Below are 17,118 nucleotides of genomic sequence, written 5' to 3' on the forward strand. Positions count from 1 at the left end.
GAAGAGGTATGCAAAACTCGAACCAACAACTACTACAAAAAAACTCGCAAGAAAGTCCGAGACCGAAGTAGTAGTGCACCTTACCCAAACCAGCGGTTCATGACCAGAAATACGAAAAGCATAATACGGAATAGCTTCAGGAGTAAAGTACCGTAAGGGATTTTTTTTCTTCCTGTTCCAAGTCACGTCAGTAGGCGAGTACTCGTCCGACCGGCCGAGATCCGCCTAGGGCCCCCCCCCCAATCCCCTTGACCAAGACTTTTTTCGTCTCTCCAACGTACATGCAAGACATATTTGGCTCAGCCTCGTCAAACCACACGCCTAGAGACAGCGTATCACCGGAACTGATTTCAAATCTTGTCCATGTCCACTTGCGCCCGAACCCCCGAACCTCCGACCCCCCCTGGTTGTTCTGGGCCCCCTGCATCTCTCCCGTCCCAGATCGCGATTCCACGTGTGGAGAGCGCTCAGATGACGCATGGACGGCCTCTCTCTCCACTAGGAGACTTTTTTGGGGTACCACTTGGCTTGCAAAGGGGGGCGGCGCGCGTTGTGGTATTCGCGGCTTTACCTATGTGGCTACCTGTGTGGTCTTCAAGCGCTGTTCTACTTTACATCTACATCACCAAGCCAGCCGAAGAAGATCAGAGTTCGGTCGTGTGTACGCTGGACCTTTAGCGACTAAACTCCACCTCCGGTACCCTTGGCGCCGTCGTCGACGCCGTTGTTGTCAGCATAATGTCATTGATATCTTCCTATCGACCCCAACATCAGTCCGCCCATACGACCATCGCGCGGAGCATGGCCAGTACGCGCCAGGTGACTGGGTCTGTCATCTTTTTTCGCGCACTATTCGGTACACGTCTGTTCGAAGGCACTCGCCCGTACTAGTACTACCCGTAACGTGAGGGGAGCGGCGCAAGCTCTATTTCGCTCTTGGGATCTTTTTATAGCTCACACTTGCTTGCGACGTGCCGTTGTACCCGTAGAAACCTTCTGGCTGAGCGCCATGAGGCTACGTATGCGATTTTAGTAATGCTCAGCTATGGATGGAGGGGAAAGCATATATACCTTTCCACTCACTTCTCCGCTAGTGTGTGGCTGGGTGTCTTCTGATGTGTTTTTTGCAATGGCTGACGATATGTCCATACTTGGGATCTCGCTCGCTTCCAAGTATGGTTGCTTTGGAGCGCCATGGTGTTTGCGGTGCAACAGGCCACGGTGTATTCTCAGTCTCATTGCCAGCCGTTGTTGATATTCTTGACAACGAGTCTCCATATGCGCATACAGGAATCGTTCGGGTTTCTACAAATGAGTATATTGCCTTGGCGCTCACCTTGTACTTTGAGCTACTTCTAGACTCCACTGCGTATAACACCTATGCTTTTGCCATTGCCTCGGCCACATCGGCCATGGCAGGAAATCGCCTTTAATATCTGAATTCTGGTTCAGCTGCGCCAAAATCCGCTCCATATTTGCTCCAACCGCACAAAGTATCATCCGTTGACCGACTATTACGTTATATCTCTTACTCAAGATCATCCGGTCGTATAGCGCGGTTGCAACGTGAAACTGTATAGACTTCGTATCTCGAATTACCCGGAGACGAACAACCATGGCCGAGAAGCTGAGGGCTGAGTCGAGAACGAATCGCAAACAGTGGTTCGATTAATGTAGCTTCATATTGCGGGGGAAATTGGAAAGGGGACCGAAAAGTCGTTGACCAGGGAGTTTTCTCCAGACAACAGATTGAATATGGGAAGTTTAAGTGGGGAAACAATGTGCAAGGGTGGTGGTGACAAAAAAAATAAGCACAAACGGTTGACGCCAGACATCCCGGTTAAACCTCACAGATTGAATCGGGGGAGACAAGATGTCGAACCATGGGGTTTTGGTAAGATGGCGGTATTTACCCAATTAAGCGAGACGTTCCATATTGCTTCGATATTACCGCGCGCTATTCGAGACCGTGTTCTGTAAGCACAAATATTCTAGTACCACTCGGAGTACGGGACAGGTGTTTTCCTTTTTGTAGTAGGCCGTGCAGCCAAGCCCTGCAGCATTTGTTTCTATTGTCCGCTTCCCGCCTGGTTCGATACCTTTACAACCGCACCCGGACATATCACCTGACCTAGACCTGAATCTTTTTTTCGGTACTCCCCTACCCTTGCCAACCGTGTATATTACCGTGACACGGCCGAGGTTTATTCTTAAGCGCTGTAGAAAGCGGGACAGCACTATGATGCAGGTCCAGAGCCTCGCTGGAGACATGCAATCAATCTACCTGCGATTGAAGCTTTTCGTATCTTTACTATAATGCTTCACTCCCGCGTTTTTTTCCAGGGTCTCGCTGCAGGACGCCACCTACCAGACAATGGTCCTGCTGCAGATTTCCCCACCAGATGTACCTCATCCACACAATTACCAGTCTCATTTGCACTGCTACTAAAAAAGAAGAAGAAGAAAAAGCACTGCTAATCATGATGTGAATCGATGTCAATGTCTGATTTTTGCAACTCCAGCTACGTTACTCTTAGTCATGAAGCTCGTATGTGGATATAATACCCACTCCAGTCACGACTACCAGCGACATCGAGCACTCAATCTAAAAGACATCTTGTTAAACCTTGGCAGAGGATTAAGACATGGTTAGTACTTAATACAGATGCCACTTGAATTGAACCTAAAATTGGAAACTGAACCCGGGCCCCGCCCCAGAAACCGACACTTGACCTCTAGTCATCCATATTGACTGACAGCTCGTGATGTCGAAAGGCGGGAAGCGGGAGAGAGAGAAGGGACAGGGTGCCTGACAACAAGCAGGGTGGGAATCTGAAGCCGCGGGATAATATATACTGGTGTATCATTTGATGCAGAGACGGAGAGAGAGAGAGGAGAGAGTATAAAGAGGAGGTAGTTTTCCCTTATTTGTGTTGAGAATCATTGCAAGATCAGATTCCAATCCAGTCCTTCACTTCTTCTCGAAACACTTCCAAGCCCTACAGCTCACCACCCCCATTCACTTGTATAAACTTCTTTTTGCAACCATGCATTCCAAAATCGCTGCTTTCCTCCTTCCTCTGCTCGCCACTGCGACGCCAGTGAAGCGGGCTGATGGACCCAACCCCAATGATATTACCATCTCGGATACTACCTACTCTGGCAATGGATGTCCCCAGGGCTCCGTCTCTACGAGCAAGTCGGCCGACAAGACTGTAAGCTTTTAACACGTATTCTGTTCCATCTCACCATACTGCACCTTTCTATCCCCCCCATCCTTCCCCCAACCCAACCTCCAAAAAAAAACTAACACAACCCCCTTCTTCTCTCCCAAAAAAGGTCATAACCTACGGCTTCGACAAATTCCAAGCCTACATCGGCCCGGGCACCGTCCCCTCGGACCGCTCCAAAAACTGCCAAATCCACCTAAACCTCCGCTACCCAGGCGGATTCCAATACGCCGTGGTCGACGCCACCTACCACGGATGGGCGCGCCTCGACGACGGCGTAAACGGCACCTTCATCACGACCTACTACTTCAGCGAGGACGCCGGCAAAACGCAAACAACGCGCATGTCCGTCTCGGGCGGTGGCGCCTTCGCCAACGGCCTCGTCTACACCAAGCAAGATAGTGTGGAGACGACGGCGACGATTTGGAGCCCGTGCGGCGCAAATGGGATACTGAATGTTAATAACCGTATTGCGCTTACGAGTAAGAATGCGAATGCCGCGGGTGAAATGAGTAATGATGATGCGACCGTCGCGTTTACGCATCAGTTGCATGTTGCGTGGAGGGAGTGCAAGGTTGCGAATGCAGCGGGTGCGGCGACGGCGGGTGATTCGATTGGTATTGGAAGCCCGAATGCTGAGCTTGAATTTGCGTAGATTTTTTGCTGACGCTGTGGGTAGTGCTTTAGGTTTTCACATGATGGATGAGCGATGGTGTGGGGAGAGTGCAAAGGGGAGAAGGTGAAGGAGAGGCTGAAGGCGGATGTGTGCTGGACATGGGGGAGTGTAGGGGTCTTAGTGGTTTTTTTGGTGAAGATTGAAGGTGTAGATAGTTGGTATTGTTTTTTTTTCTGGATTTTCGATTTTCGATCTGCTATGAATTCATGCTTCTTTACTGGGAAACAAGTTGTGCACCTTTTCTTTCTTGTTTCGACTATGCATTTCATTAACACTAGTCTACTATTATTTGAATCAGGTTTATTGGGCATGGAAAATTTATTGATGCGTTCATGTTCTTGACACACGAATAACAAACATGAACAACACAAAACGACATGTAATGCAATCCATGCATGCAAGCCGAGCAAGCACCGTGATACAAGCGTTGCGTCGGATGTGCAGATCCCGTGCAACTTAGGTGCGACCAAGTGGCAACCTCAGTACAACACAACCCCTATAATCATCAAAAAGCGTGTGGCATTTCCACATGAAGAGAAGTGAAAAAAAATGAACTGAACCGACAGAGCGGTCGGAATGGAAATGTGTCTTCTCAAACAAAAATTTATATCATGTGACTAAAAAAAATGCAACAAAGAACATGTAAAACCGAAAGTAATGGCGTTACCGTGACCGGCGCCTATCCTGAATCGAGCGTAGGACTTCGAGCCAACCACCATCATCAATGTCGTCACCCCCTGTAAATTGTGGAGAGAGAATATCAGGAAGCTGAAGAAAATCAATAGGTAGTTACCATGTACTTACCGTTGCGTGAAGCCGTACTTGTGGCTGATCCTCCGCCGCTGACAACAATAGGGTTGCTATCGACCGCATGTACCGCCAAGCCGTTACCGGCTGATGTGACTGGTGGATCTGATGCGGAATTCCGGATGCGGATCAGGGTGATACGTATGCGGTATGTACCCGCTTGACGGATGATAAGTTCAGGGAAGCGCATGTAGCCCACGCCGTTTGGATCGGCCATGTCCATTGAAGCAATGAAGCCGTCGGCCTCATCGTCGCTAAAAGGGTGAACAGTGTCGAAGATTCGGCCGGAGAGCAGTGTATTGAGAGCGCTGGGATCGGGTGAGTCTGCCGGACTGGAAGCAGGAACCAGAGCGGCGACTGCGACAAGGTTGGTCGAGTCTGCAATAGCGTCATCGGCGTCAGCATTGGTGGTTCGTAATCGGACAATGATGGAGCCAGGTATGGTTTGTCCGACTTGGGCGGTGCGCGGCGGTTGCACTACAATGTCCATGGCGTACCGAATTTCGTCGGGTGAAAGGGAAAGTCGACCTGATCTTGAATTGCCAGAAGTGCGCGCGCTTCCAGGGTGATGAACTGGGCGATGGGACCTTCCCCCAAGCGCCCTTGGTCTCGCAACGTCAGCCATTGAGGATGTAGTGTCGGCCAATTGACGGTCTGATTGTCCGTTGAGCAATTCGGCGATTCGGGCAGACCGTCTGAGTGGCGGGTGGCTGTCCGTGTTGTGTGCAGTGGTATGGCCCGATGAGGTTCGGGACTGCGATGTTGAAGGCGAGTTAGACGTGACTCTCCTGGAAGCGGTGGCCCGGCTAGAATTGTAATGTCTACCTCGTCCTCGTCGTGAGCCCCTTGGCATCTGATGAAGGTCGAAACTGTTTCGCTTAGTAGAGATTCATAAAGGGATTGAGTCAGGTCGGCGTTAGCTCTGCTGTAGTGGGAGAGAGGGTATTGTGTGGGGGGTTGGCCGGGGCCAGGATCAGAGAAAAAGAAGGACAGAAAGAGCAAATTGAATCGGTAATTTGAAGCAGGAAATGACTGGCAAGAAATGGCAAGGAATGTCAATGGAGCGTGACGCCATGGACGTGGTACTAGGCGATGTTGATAGTAAAGATATAGGAAATGAAGACAAGCCACGAGTCAGCCGGGTCATCCAAGCCGAGTGGTGGAGGGCATAGTGTTGACCCTCGGCCATGACGACAATATGCTCATCAAGCGTGAAAGAGTCCAATACCAGGGCCCTTTAATCTCATGAAGCGGTGGTGTAGAGCAAGAGAAGAGCTGCGATAGCATTATGACGAAGAATATAGGCCGAAGTGGATAGGTGCAGGGACTCGCTCACACACAGGCCCTGGTTGGGGCCCCACGCGCGGACTGGTTTGGTGGAGAGCAGAGTGCGGCGGGGGCGTGCGGCTGTCGCCCGCGATTCCGTCCTGTGGCCAGAAAGGGAGCCCCCGTCCATGCGCAAAGGGTGACAGCTGTCGAAAGAGGACAGCAGTGGCAGATGTGATGGGGCGGAACATGTGGTGGAAATGCAGCAGAGGGCGTTGCAGGTAAATTGACGAATGTGATGCGTCACAAGAAACCCGGGCAGCCATGTGGGCGACCGGGATTGTGAGTCGGGGCGGCAGGAACGAGGCAGGAACGAGGCAGGAACGGTGCAGGAACCGGGCAGCAACGGGGCAGCGAAGCGAAATGAACTGCTCACCTTGGGGTGTGTCGCGCTAAGACGAGTGTTCCCTCCTTCCTTCCTGGCTGGCGTGTGTCTGTTGCTCTGGGCCTGTTACACAATGCCGCTGCGCTGCTTATGGCGGTGGGGAGAGGCCAGTGGTGAGTGGTACGTATCCTGCCTTGATGCCTTGATGCCTTGACGCCTTGACTCCCTGACGACGCCCACCTGCGACAAGACTGGCGATACGCGGTGCCACGGCGATAAACGCCTACGTATCTGTGTATTATGCTTCCCTGATGCCTTCATTAGCCATGTCTACCCTCTCCACACTTGGCCGTCGATCTATCCACGACCCAACCTCCCAAGGATCCGATGTGTTCCGGCATACCTGTCCTTGGCCCTCCTTCTCAATCACACCCCAATATCCAGTGCATGCAAATCAAAGCAAGTCGAGGATGGCCACTCCGGAATCTCGTCATCCGTCGGTGATGAAGGACGCAGAGAGGGACCGTGTCTCACCTCAGGTCGAGGGTTGCCAACTAACTGACCGTGCTGGCGACGATGAATACTCTGGCCCATTTTATACAACCCACACGCCTAGCCACCATCTCCATCGCTCTTGCCTCTTGTAGTCCCCTGCAGCTGCCTCTCTTGGCTGACCGCCCTCTTCCTCATTCTGAAAGTGTTGCCGCCTGCTTCCCTTGCCTTCACCACCCTCATCGCCCCTGTGCTAGCTGCGCGTCCGTCTAGTGCAGCCACCATCGACATGTCGCTCATCCAGTGCCACAATCCCAACATCGGCTTCTACACCCCCTAGCCCGCCATCACCCTGCGGATACCCTACCCGGTTGCCGATCTGGGGTACCACCACAAACCCAGCTTCATGGGCCCGTTGCATGGCCTGCGAGACCATAAATCACCGAGCCGTCGCCATGGATTGAACAGACCGTACCACACCCCCACCACCCTCCCGACAGCGTAGCCAGCAGTGACACGAAAAGAAACCCATTCGCATCAAAAGTACACAAACATCTTTGGTCTCCGCGCCTCACTGGCGACTTGCAAGAGTCACTGCCAATCACGGCCAACCCGCCTTTGCCTGCTCCAGCGACCCGTACTCGTCATCCCGCCGTCTAACTCACAAGCTACCAACGGCGCTGTTCGCGAGCCGATCCTAGCTTGACTAACGGCTACGTGCAGCTGCTAAGTACATGGCATTTTGACTCGACTTCTTAACCCAGCCGGAACAAACTTGGCTCGTGGTATAAATCCCATATGCGATTTTTCAGCCTCATCTTTAAGTCCTTGTGCATGTTGTTACGCGCAGCAGATTTGCATAAATTCGAGAAATACTGTCCATGAATGCTGGTGAATGACATGTCTCTTTGGTCAATCGACATCTCGCTAGCTTGTGCAACTTGCTGACAGTTCATCATTACCGGCGCACCTTCTGATTGGGGTTCCCTACAACCACTACCCTGGCTTACTACATTCGATAGACTCTGTAAGCTTGATCTGGTATGACGATTCATTGGTGAGGCCATCTAGAAGACATGCGTCATGCCACCTTCGAATAATCTGGATATGGCCTGCTCGACAGGAACCCATGTTCGCGGGTAGGCGCAGATGGCGAGGATAGCCCTGGTCTGCACTACCCTCATTTCCTTGGAGAAGTACTACTCGTTCCACGCGGGAAAGGGCGGTGATGCTTTTATGGAAGTGGACCGCAATGACCGGGACCAGACAAGTGAACTCAATTCTTGTATGATCGCTGGATACAAACCGCGCCGAGGTTCCGACAGGTTCCGCTCTTGTCAGCCCTCTTGAGACACCTGCATCTGTTTTGCTTCAACTCCTCTTCACCATGGCCTGGGCTATGACAGCTACTAGTGGAGTGCTTACAAGAAATTGTAACTGGAAGAAAGGTCTCAGTACAATGCACTCCGCCTCCATGGTTTTCATATTTATGGAGTAGACGTTCCGAGCCGATGAACATAAAGAGTTCCACTCTTTTGCAAAGAGGAACCTTCCCAAGTCGTAAATTCCAGCATTCTCGTCTCGAATCGGAGCAAGTATCCTGGTCTTCACCCTAGCCAGAGCTGTCTAGATGCATAAGCATTTGTTTGACCATGGAATCCGGACTGAATTCAGTACCAGTACAGATGGAATCATGATTTCGGCATGCGAAGGTGTCTGGGAACGTGGTTGAGCGCAGAAACTGATCGTTTGTACCACGTTGCACAAGCGGCTACTCCTTCGAATGCAATCCAGACCCTGTAAATCAGCCAGGTCACCACGACGATCTCCATATCACTAGAGTGGCAAAGATGGTTGGCCATCAGTTTTCAGCCGTCCTTGTATCGTGTTTAGCCGTGCGCTTTCATCATGTACAAACACAAAGCGGGAAGACCTGTAAACAGGAAACGTGCTCATCACAACTCTGGAATTCTCAAACGTGGGAAAGCTCGAGCTATCGTCCCAACGAGCTGTTCAGTTACACCAGTCGATTCTAGAAGCACATGAAATCATTGGTGCCCAGTGACGTCTATGGAACACTTCGTCAAGCAACGAGGAACCTCAGGTATGGATAGTGTATATTCGAATCTGGCATCTTCTGGTGATTTAGAGCGCTAGATGCACTGTCATAATCCACCATGTACTTACAGAATGTATCACCCTACGGTTCTTCTCAGCGCGTACACTGATCAGCCTTGTTGCCATTCTGACAGATTATCTCGACGGCATTCGTAATACAAAGCTTCCAATTGAGGATTGGAAGTGAATCTATCAACAGACGGAGCGGTCTGACAACCACTCATGGTAATTTTAGAATAGGGGCAAATCACAGGCATCGTGAGGCATGCTACACACATCAGGGGACGAGTATGACTATTGGGAGGCTTATGAAGGCGTTTGGGTATCACGTTTTGCAAAAGATCGCGCTGTACTACGACAAAGCGCCCCACGACCGTGGATAGATAGCGCGATACTGATTTCAATCAGACATCTAGACAGCGAAGCTTTGGCTTCTGATTATATGGAGGACACTGTCTTGTCGGGACTGACTTGTAGTAGGTCTGCTGTCGTTTACACAAACCTGCCCATGTCACCTCTCTGCTACATGAAGCGCCATATTTTGAACAACGAGAAAAGCGACACAAACTTGTGTGAGTCAAGCTCGGTTTTGTAGTAGTAAATTGCAACTAGGCCTATGACTGAGTACTGCTCAAGCACAGTACGTATACCCAAATGGGTTGAAAGCCATAATAACACAGGCGACAACCTTCTTAAATAGGAACGTGATACGCGTCCCAACGACGTCGCTATTCAGGCTTCCAACAATACATTGAAACCATCACTGTTATGTGTTAGGCATAAGCTCCTGCTCAGAAATCAGACTCACTCGCCCATCTCGAGCCCTGCCTAGGTGACAACTGCTCTTGGGATGCAACGCACTCACCAGGCTCAATCACTGATAGCGTATGCAAGCATCTAATTCTCAAACTCTGATTATCAAATGAAATGCAAATTTCAAACTAGCGGCAAAAGCCTATTGGAAAATTATGTAGGCGACACGCACAAAAAGTCTGCAGCACATGAACTGCATTGGCAGGCACGTGACATGCCCTTTTTGGGAGGATGTGCTTGACCAAAAACATCTTTCTTGGATAGATTCTGGGGTGTGCTAATAGAAAACATGCGAAGTTTCGCAAAGTACTTTCAATATCGCACATTATGGGCAGAAACGGGAACATGAGTCAAAGCATAAATCATGGTCATAAAACAGCAAAACAACATATGAAGCCACGTCAGATGTACGCGAGATTATGCAAAGATCACCGAGAAACCAGACATGATGAATAGTATCAAGGATGGGATCACGTTATTGTGCATTAAGAGGATACAAGCAGATTCCGCGAGACTAGAAGCGGAACAAGAGCACTACTGTTCAGCGGTAACATCATTTCGAATCACCAAGGATTCAGTTTCTCGAGTATTCATCTCAAGAGCAACCCGATTGGGTTGATTAGAACCACAATAGCCTCATTAACATACACCACGAATGCTCGAATGTACGCGGACCTGCCAAGAGTAGAGAGAACGACCCAGATGCCTAGGAGATGCGAAAACAACATGATTCGGAAAGAAGCTCGATCGAATCTACATGACATAGCAAGAGGCGTCGGATGCAACCCCGAATTGTCACACTGCGCCCACCCGTCTGCACCTGACACGGCCTGTACACAATCGGCCAGCCTCCCATATGCTGTGCCCCATCGCTGGCGGCGACATGTATTGGTTGCTGGTTCGAGCATATGATGATCCTGTACGTTATGCGCATGTCAGAATCTGGAGGTACAAGAGCCCGATTGCGTGAGACGTGCTGATACGAGCCTCATGGCAATGCTGTGGCACCTTGCATGCAGGGCGTCGAATGCAGCAGACCTCGGGTTTTGATTTCCTTGTCGATTAGTAGGCCTCATGGTTCCCGAGTGGGTTCACGCGACCAGCGAGCTCGACTGGTAAAGTTGGTAACCGTCAATGAGAAGAGACACGTGACATACTGTTCACACTGTCCACAAGAGAGAGGGGTTCTTTCCACTAAGCTCGATCTAGGCTAGTCATATTTTCTTGCCCCTCCAAAATTTTAGTACTAGCGCGTTCTGTTTGCGCCTCCGTCGCGGGCCATTGACGCATCGCAGCTACCCCACATTTGGGATGCAGCAAAGCCTTGCGAATATTTGTCGCGCCAGACTTTTGAATTTTTCTACCACTCATTTAAAGAGACCGTCGGTGACTTGCTCGTCTCCTTTGACTCAGAGATTCTTGCCACACGTCAGCCCTAGGCTTGGTCCCCCGCGCGTCTCTAGCCTGCACACATTCTCATCCCAACTACAACTGCGTGGGCAATTTGTACCAAAGCCATATCCAAGACCCATTGCATACAACTGCGAGCGCACGGGAGCAGTAGTAAACTTTCAGTCGCTTCGACAATACTCCCAGATCGGCTTGACTTCTTTTGAGCCTTTACGAAATCTTCACGCGTCGGCGCGCTCAGTATACACCATGGATGAACTCACAAGCACCCTTTCCAAGCTCGGCCTTGAGAAGGTACCGCAAGAGCCCAACACATATCCCGCCCTCAACCCTTTCGATATATACAGGAGTCACATCACCGAGTTGCTCTCCTCCGTTTCGGGCGTAGACAAGAAAATAATATACCCTACATTGGCATGGACAGCGAAGCCTGAACATGGCGATCTGCAATTGGCCGTCCCCGCGCTCCGCCAGAAGAAGAAGGATATGAAGGCATTTGCACAGGAGCTGGCCGACGCTTTCCCAGAGTCGCCGCTGGTCAAGAAGCCAATTGTCACCAACACATCGATTGGCTTCTTCTTCAAGCCCGAAACCCTCACTTCGCTTGTTCTGCCCATGATTCTCAAGTCCAAGGAGAGCTACGGATTCAACAAGAACCTTGGTCTCAAGGACCCCTCTGACCCTTCTTCTGGCCCCAAGAAGATGATTGTCGAGTTCAGCTCGCCCAACATTGCAAAGCCGTTCCACGCCGGTCACTTGCGAAGCACAATCATTGGTGGTTTCCTTGCCAACCTGTACGAGGGCGCTGGATGGGACGTTGTTCGCATGAACTACCTCGGAGACTGGGGAAAGCAATACGGTGTCTTGGCCATTGGCTTTGATCTTTACGGAAACGAAGAGGAGCTCGTCAAGAATCCTATTGGTCACCTGTACGACATCTACGTCAAGGTCAGCAATGTACAACACAACGAGGCAGAGCAGGTCAAGGCTCTTAAGGCTGAGGTTGCAAAGCTCAAAGAGGAGGGCAAGGATGCATCGGAGCAAGAGAAGCATATCAAGAAGATTGAGAAGGAGGGTATCGACGAGCAGGCTAGGAAATACTTCAAGGGCATGGTAGATGGCGAGCCCAAGGCTCTCGGCATCTGGAAACGCTTCAGGGTGAGCAGTCTTACTACAAAAGATATCGTACTATATGCTGACTTGCGCAGGACCTTTCCATTGAGAAGTACAAGCAGACCTATGCCCGGTTGAACATTCATTACGACGACTACAGTGGAGAGTCACAAGTCAAGGATGAGAGCATGGAGCTTGCTGCCAAGACCATGTGGGAGAAGAAAGTCTGTGAGGACTCAGAAGGTGCAGTCATTGTAGACCTCACACCGCATTCCAAGAAGTTGGGCAAGGCGGTCGTCAAGAAGAAGGATGGCACATCACTGTACCTGACCCGAGACATTGGCGCGGCCATTGAGCGTGACGAGAAGTATCACTTCGAGTATGTGCCACGACTTATTTCCACGAGCAAAAGGGAAAAAATGCTAATCTTTGTCACAGCAAAATGATCTATGTTGTTGCATCGCAACAAGACCTCCACTTGGCCCAGTTGTTCAAGATTGAGGAGCTTATGGGCAGGAAAGACATCTCTGACAGGTGTCAACACATCAACTTCGGCATGGTTTTGGGTTAGTCCTAACCCTTTTGCTTCAACTACAATTCCCGTACTAACAGAGTCACTATAGGCATGTCGACGCGAAAAGGTACTGCCAAATTCCTCGACGACATCCTCCGCGATGTCGGCGAAAAGATGCACGAAGTCATGCGCACCAACGAGACCAAATACGCCCAAGTCAAGGACCCCGAACAAACTGCCGACACTCTCGGCATCTCGGCCGTCATGGTCCAAGACATGAAGGGCAAGCGCATCAACAACTACACCTTCGACATGGACCGCATGACCTCGTTTGAAGGCGACACAGGCCCCTACCTGCAATACGCCCACGCCCGCCTCTGCTCCATCTACCGCAAAGCAGTCGAATCAGACCCTTCGCTCGCAGAACTCGACCTCGCTACCGCAGCCGACCTGAGTCTGCTCCAGGAAGACAAGGCCGTCGAGCTCGTCCGCCAGCTAGCCAGCTGGCCCGATACCTTCCTCAACACGCTCAAGACACAGGAGCCCACGACGGTGCTTACCTATTTGTTCAAGATGGCGCATGCGCTGAGTAGCAGCTACGATCACCTGCAGGTTGTGGGCTCCGAGAGGAACGTGCTGATTGCTAGGTTGGCGCTGTATGTTGCGGCCAGGCAGGTCTTGTACAATGGTATGAGGATTCTGGGTCTGAGTCCTGTGGAGAGGATGTAAGAGCGGAGGGGAGCCGGTATGATAGATAGCATGGTATCATCGATGACGATGACGATGTAGAAGATGTAACGAATAAGACCTTTCTTTTCCTTCCTTCATTGCGTACATGTCCATATCCGTTTTCTTCTTTTCGAGGGGCCTTTATTCTGGGAAGAGGAGCAGAATACAAAAGTATCGCATATCAGCTTAACATGAAAGCTTTCATTAATGCAAGGACAACTAGACGCATGAGTGGTTTTCAGGATCTTATTTCTATCTACTGACTGCTCTCTGAATACATGCTGCATACACATGTATGCCAATGATGCTATTATAGCCCGGTGCAAGTTCAATATAGCACGCCAATTCCATCAAGCGGCCGAGAGCAAGAAAATATGCAAGTAGCCGAAGACTTCAGCCGAAGCTTCAAAAAGGGGCCACGCATACTACTCCAATGCTTCCTTTCTTTCTACAATGCCTACGAGACTAGCCAAAGGTATCGTACAGTCCGTCTTCTCCCATCTCGAGGCTCCAGTTTTTGTGTATGGGTGTGTTTGTTTTAGAGTGGGGTTGTAATGGTATGTTGTGGTATGATATATGGTGTTATGACATGTCATATATCGTATGTAGGGGTTCCGAATGGGGGATTTGGGGAAATCGGTCGTAATCGTATGATGCAGAGTCGGAAACGACTGAGTGTGCAGGGGCTCCGGGGAAATGCTAGAAACAATGCTAGAACGCTAGAAAAAAAAACACAAAAGGGAAGACAACGTGCCGTCAAGATGAGGTCATGGGAGTAAAGGGCGATGGTGGTCTTGAAGTGGGAATCGATAGGAGTTGGCAAGGCCGGCCGCGTGTGGTCAGCCTCGCCTCACCTCAAAGATTGTCTTCAGTCCACGCTTTGATATTCGACCCACTGCTGCGACAACCCCAACCATGAAGGCAACGCGAAAAGACAGAAACGCAAGACATAATGCAAGAACACAGACGGCCCACCCCATCTCGTCCATTTGTTAGGCGCCATTAATCACAGGCGGCCCCCCTGCACGGGGGTCTCCGGGAGGCAATCCGGGCACCTTTTGTGCAGGTGGATGGGCAGGGTGCGAGTGATGAGGACAACCATGGGGACAAGTCGCAACAGGTTCGTCATAGTCGTCGTCGTAGTACTCGTCCTGTGGATCGAGGGAGCCTTCGTCATCGCGTCGGTCGTAAGCACCTGGAGGAGGGTTCTGGTTGTGCTGGGCATTGTTGGCGTTGTTTTGCGCCTTCTTGCTTGCTTTCTTGCCCTTGCGTCCCTTCATCCTAGCCTTCTCCAACAGACGACGCTTCTCCGCCAGACGTTTACGTTCCTTCCTGTCCTTGATTTCGTACTGTCGAATAAGGGCCATGGGAGGATGACCGAAAATGTCTTCGTATTCACAGAACTCGCAAATCCATGGTTGACTGGGTGGGTTGTGGAAGTTGGCGTACTCTTGCTGAATGCGACGTTTGCGGGCAGCATACTCGTACATCTTCGAAGCGCTGCGTCGAGGCTTTCGTGGTGGCGGAGCTTGCTGTGGCGGCGGGGGACCCGTAGATCGACGTGCAGTGCCATTGGGCTGCGGAGGGGGAGGATATGTACCTGACTCATTCATGTTCGGACTTGTCTGAGTGCCCTGTGTAGACACCATTGGAGCGTCGGAGCGGACAGGAGGGCGGGCGCGAACAGCTTGAGGGTGAGACTGGGGTGTGGCCGTGCTCGGGTAGGCACTTGGAGGTTGAGAGTATTGGCCGTTTTCCTGGCCTGGCCAGACCATTTTATTTGCTGAGTCAGACCCACAAGTGAAGGTGAATTGGGTTTTGTTTGCACTATTTTTGGCGGCTTCCTGTTGTAACAGGCTCACGTTCTCGTTGCCGTGGGGTGGTGGGGTTGCTGCAGCGTTTGCAATGGCGGTTGAAATGATGCCGCTTTGCTCCGGAGGACCTAGAAAACAAATAGTTAGCGCACGGACTCTTTTTGAAAAGGGAAGAAGAGTGAATTCCCGAGGTGGCACCGTACGTTTGCTGTTGGCTTTGGCGTTGGCGAGGGTGCTGGACGTAGCCAAGACACGTCTCTCTGACCGACCAGAGCCAGAACGTCCAAAACGCCCTCTACCTGCACCCGAGATGCCTGTTCCAGAAGTCGTGTTATGCTGTGGTGTAGACGGCGCGGAGCCATAGTAGCGCGCGGCGCCATCTCCCTCGCCATCGTCGGCTGGCCCTGCATCTTGAACGTGTGCTACGGCTGTGGCAGCCAGATCTGCCGAGAGACTCGGGTGGTGTGCCCCATTGCTACCCATGTTCGGAATCTTGCGCTTTTTCTTGTTGTTGGTGTTCTCAAACGATTCATAACCGTCCACTGAAGACGTTGGCGAACCTGGCTTGCGATGGGTACCCGCGATACCGGCTGCAGGCTTTCCAGAGGCATGTCTACTGTACTGGTAGCTTGGAGATACAGGCATGGGTCCACTGCGGTCGTCCTCTTCATCGTCACTCTCCACCTCGGAGTGAGTGTGTCCACAGTGACAGGCGTGGTGATCATTGGTCCCAGTCCTGTGAGGACGCACTCGCTCATCTGCCATGTATGGGAAGTTGAAGAGCGGACCGGTGGGAGGTGGATTGTGCGGGTACACGATTGTCTCGGCCTGCTCAGGCGACAAGCGGGCGCGGAGAGAGCGGCTGGGTAGAGGGCGAATGGGCCGGTCGGGGTACATGGAAGACGAGGTATCGGGCGAGGAGCGCAGCGGCGATGAGCGGTTCCAGTCGTAGCCTACGGAGCGAACAAGCAGTGTCAGATATGCGAACGAACAAAAGGTACAGCTGTTTAAAAGATACAAGCACAGGTGGTGTGGTGCGACAGGGAAATGGGCAGAGAGCTTGGTGGGTAGCCCATGACGCTTTACAGCCAGTACTTACCCGCAGTCGCCGCTGCCATGCTGGCGATCCTTGCTCGTATGCCCAATCACCGAGACGGTGTGGCGGGCGTCGTGTCGTGTCGTGCCTAAGAAAAAGTCCAGCTACGTCCAAAACTACCCTCGGTCGTGTCTGGCGTGCCCCGGTTAGCACTCGATCGGAGATGACTGTCCCAGCGTATGCGCAGATGATCGCAGCAGCGTCTCTTGACTGGCAATCGTGGCAAAACACGGTGTTGGCGTGTGGGGAGCTGTTGACGCACCTTTTTCGAGGGGTGGTTTGTGTGAGGGACAGTACTGGTGGCTAGTCAGCGGAGAGCCCCTCTATTATTTCCGATGGCATGGCGACTGACAGGATAGTGGTGCTAGCAGGGGGCGTGGGACAAGGCCAACGTCCAAGAGAGTGGAAGGACGCGGGATAAGCACCTGGGTAGTCGGGACGAGTGACAGCGGCGATGGAGGCGTCAATGCCGAAGACGTGGTATTGGGGTTGGCGGGCGCCAAGCAAGGCCAGTTGAGGCACTTTGGGCGCTGTGGTGTGGCCTTGGAGCTCGCCAAAGCAGGGACAGTACTAGCGTCGACGATGGACTGCTGGGCTAGCAGGCGCAAGATGGGCAATGTCGAGAGGGCAGAAACACGGAGCGGATTCGAGGATG

General features: G+C 51.6%; 4 protein-coding genes across 4 annotated transcripts; 2 read left to right on the forward strand and 2 right to left on the reverse strand.

Moving 5' to 3' along the window:
• Positions 1-3,047: 3,047 nt before the first annotated feature.
• Positions 3,048-3,885, forward strand: COCVIDRAFT_99539 (hypothetical protein; the record flags this gene model as incomplete). Its single annotated transcript, XM_014701079.1, has 2 exons — positions 3,048-3,215; positions 3,340-3,885. The coding sequence occupies 2 exons, from the start codon at positions 3,048-3,050 to the stop codon at positions 3,883-3,885; spliced, it is 714 nt and encodes a 237-aa protein (XP_014556565.1).
• A 684-nt stretch (positions 3,886-4,569) lies between these two features.
• COCVIDRAFT_99476 (hypothetical protein) lies at positions 4,570-5,566 on the reverse strand (the record flags this gene model as incomplete). The annotated part of the gene is made up of 2 exons (XM_014701080.1): positions 4,570-4,643; positions 4,711-5,566. The coding sequence occupies 2 exons, from the start codon at positions 5,564-5,566 to the stop codon at positions 4,570-4,572; spliced, it is 930 nt and encodes a 309-aa protein (XP_014556566.1).
• Positions 5,567-11,446: 5,880 nt separating this feature from the next.
• On the forward strand, positions 11,447-13,553 carry COCVIDRAFT_99532 (hypothetical protein; the record flags this gene model as incomplete). Its single annotated transcript, XM_014701081.1, has 4 exons — positions 11,447-12,355; positions 12,406-12,689; positions 12,749-12,876; positions 12,934-13,553. 4 exons carry the CDS (start codon positions 11,447-11,449, stop codon positions 13,551-13,553), a joined length of 1,941 nt encoding a protein of 646 aa, XP_014556567.1.
• Positions 13,554-14,545: 992 nt separating this feature from the next.
• Positions 14,546-16,485, reverse strand: COCVIDRAFT_37875 (hypothetical protein; the record flags this gene model as incomplete). Its single annotated transcript, XM_014701082.1, has 3 exons — positions 14,546-15,495; positions 15,571-16,320; positions 16,467-16,485. 3 exons carry the CDS (start codon positions 16,483-16,485, stop codon positions 14,546-14,548), a joined length of 1,719 nt encoding a protein of 572 aa, XP_014556568.1.
• Positions 16,486-17,118: the final 633 nt, after the last annotated feature.

This window comes from Bipolaris victoriae (genome assembly GCF_000527765.1).
Source record: "Bipolaris victoriae FI3 unplaced genomic scaffold scaffold_43, whole genome shotgun sequence".
In the NCBI taxonomy this organism is placed as follows: domain Eukaryota; kingdom Fungi; phylum Ascomycota; class Dothideomycetes; order Pleosporales; family Pleosporaceae; genus Bipolaris; species Bipolaris victoriae.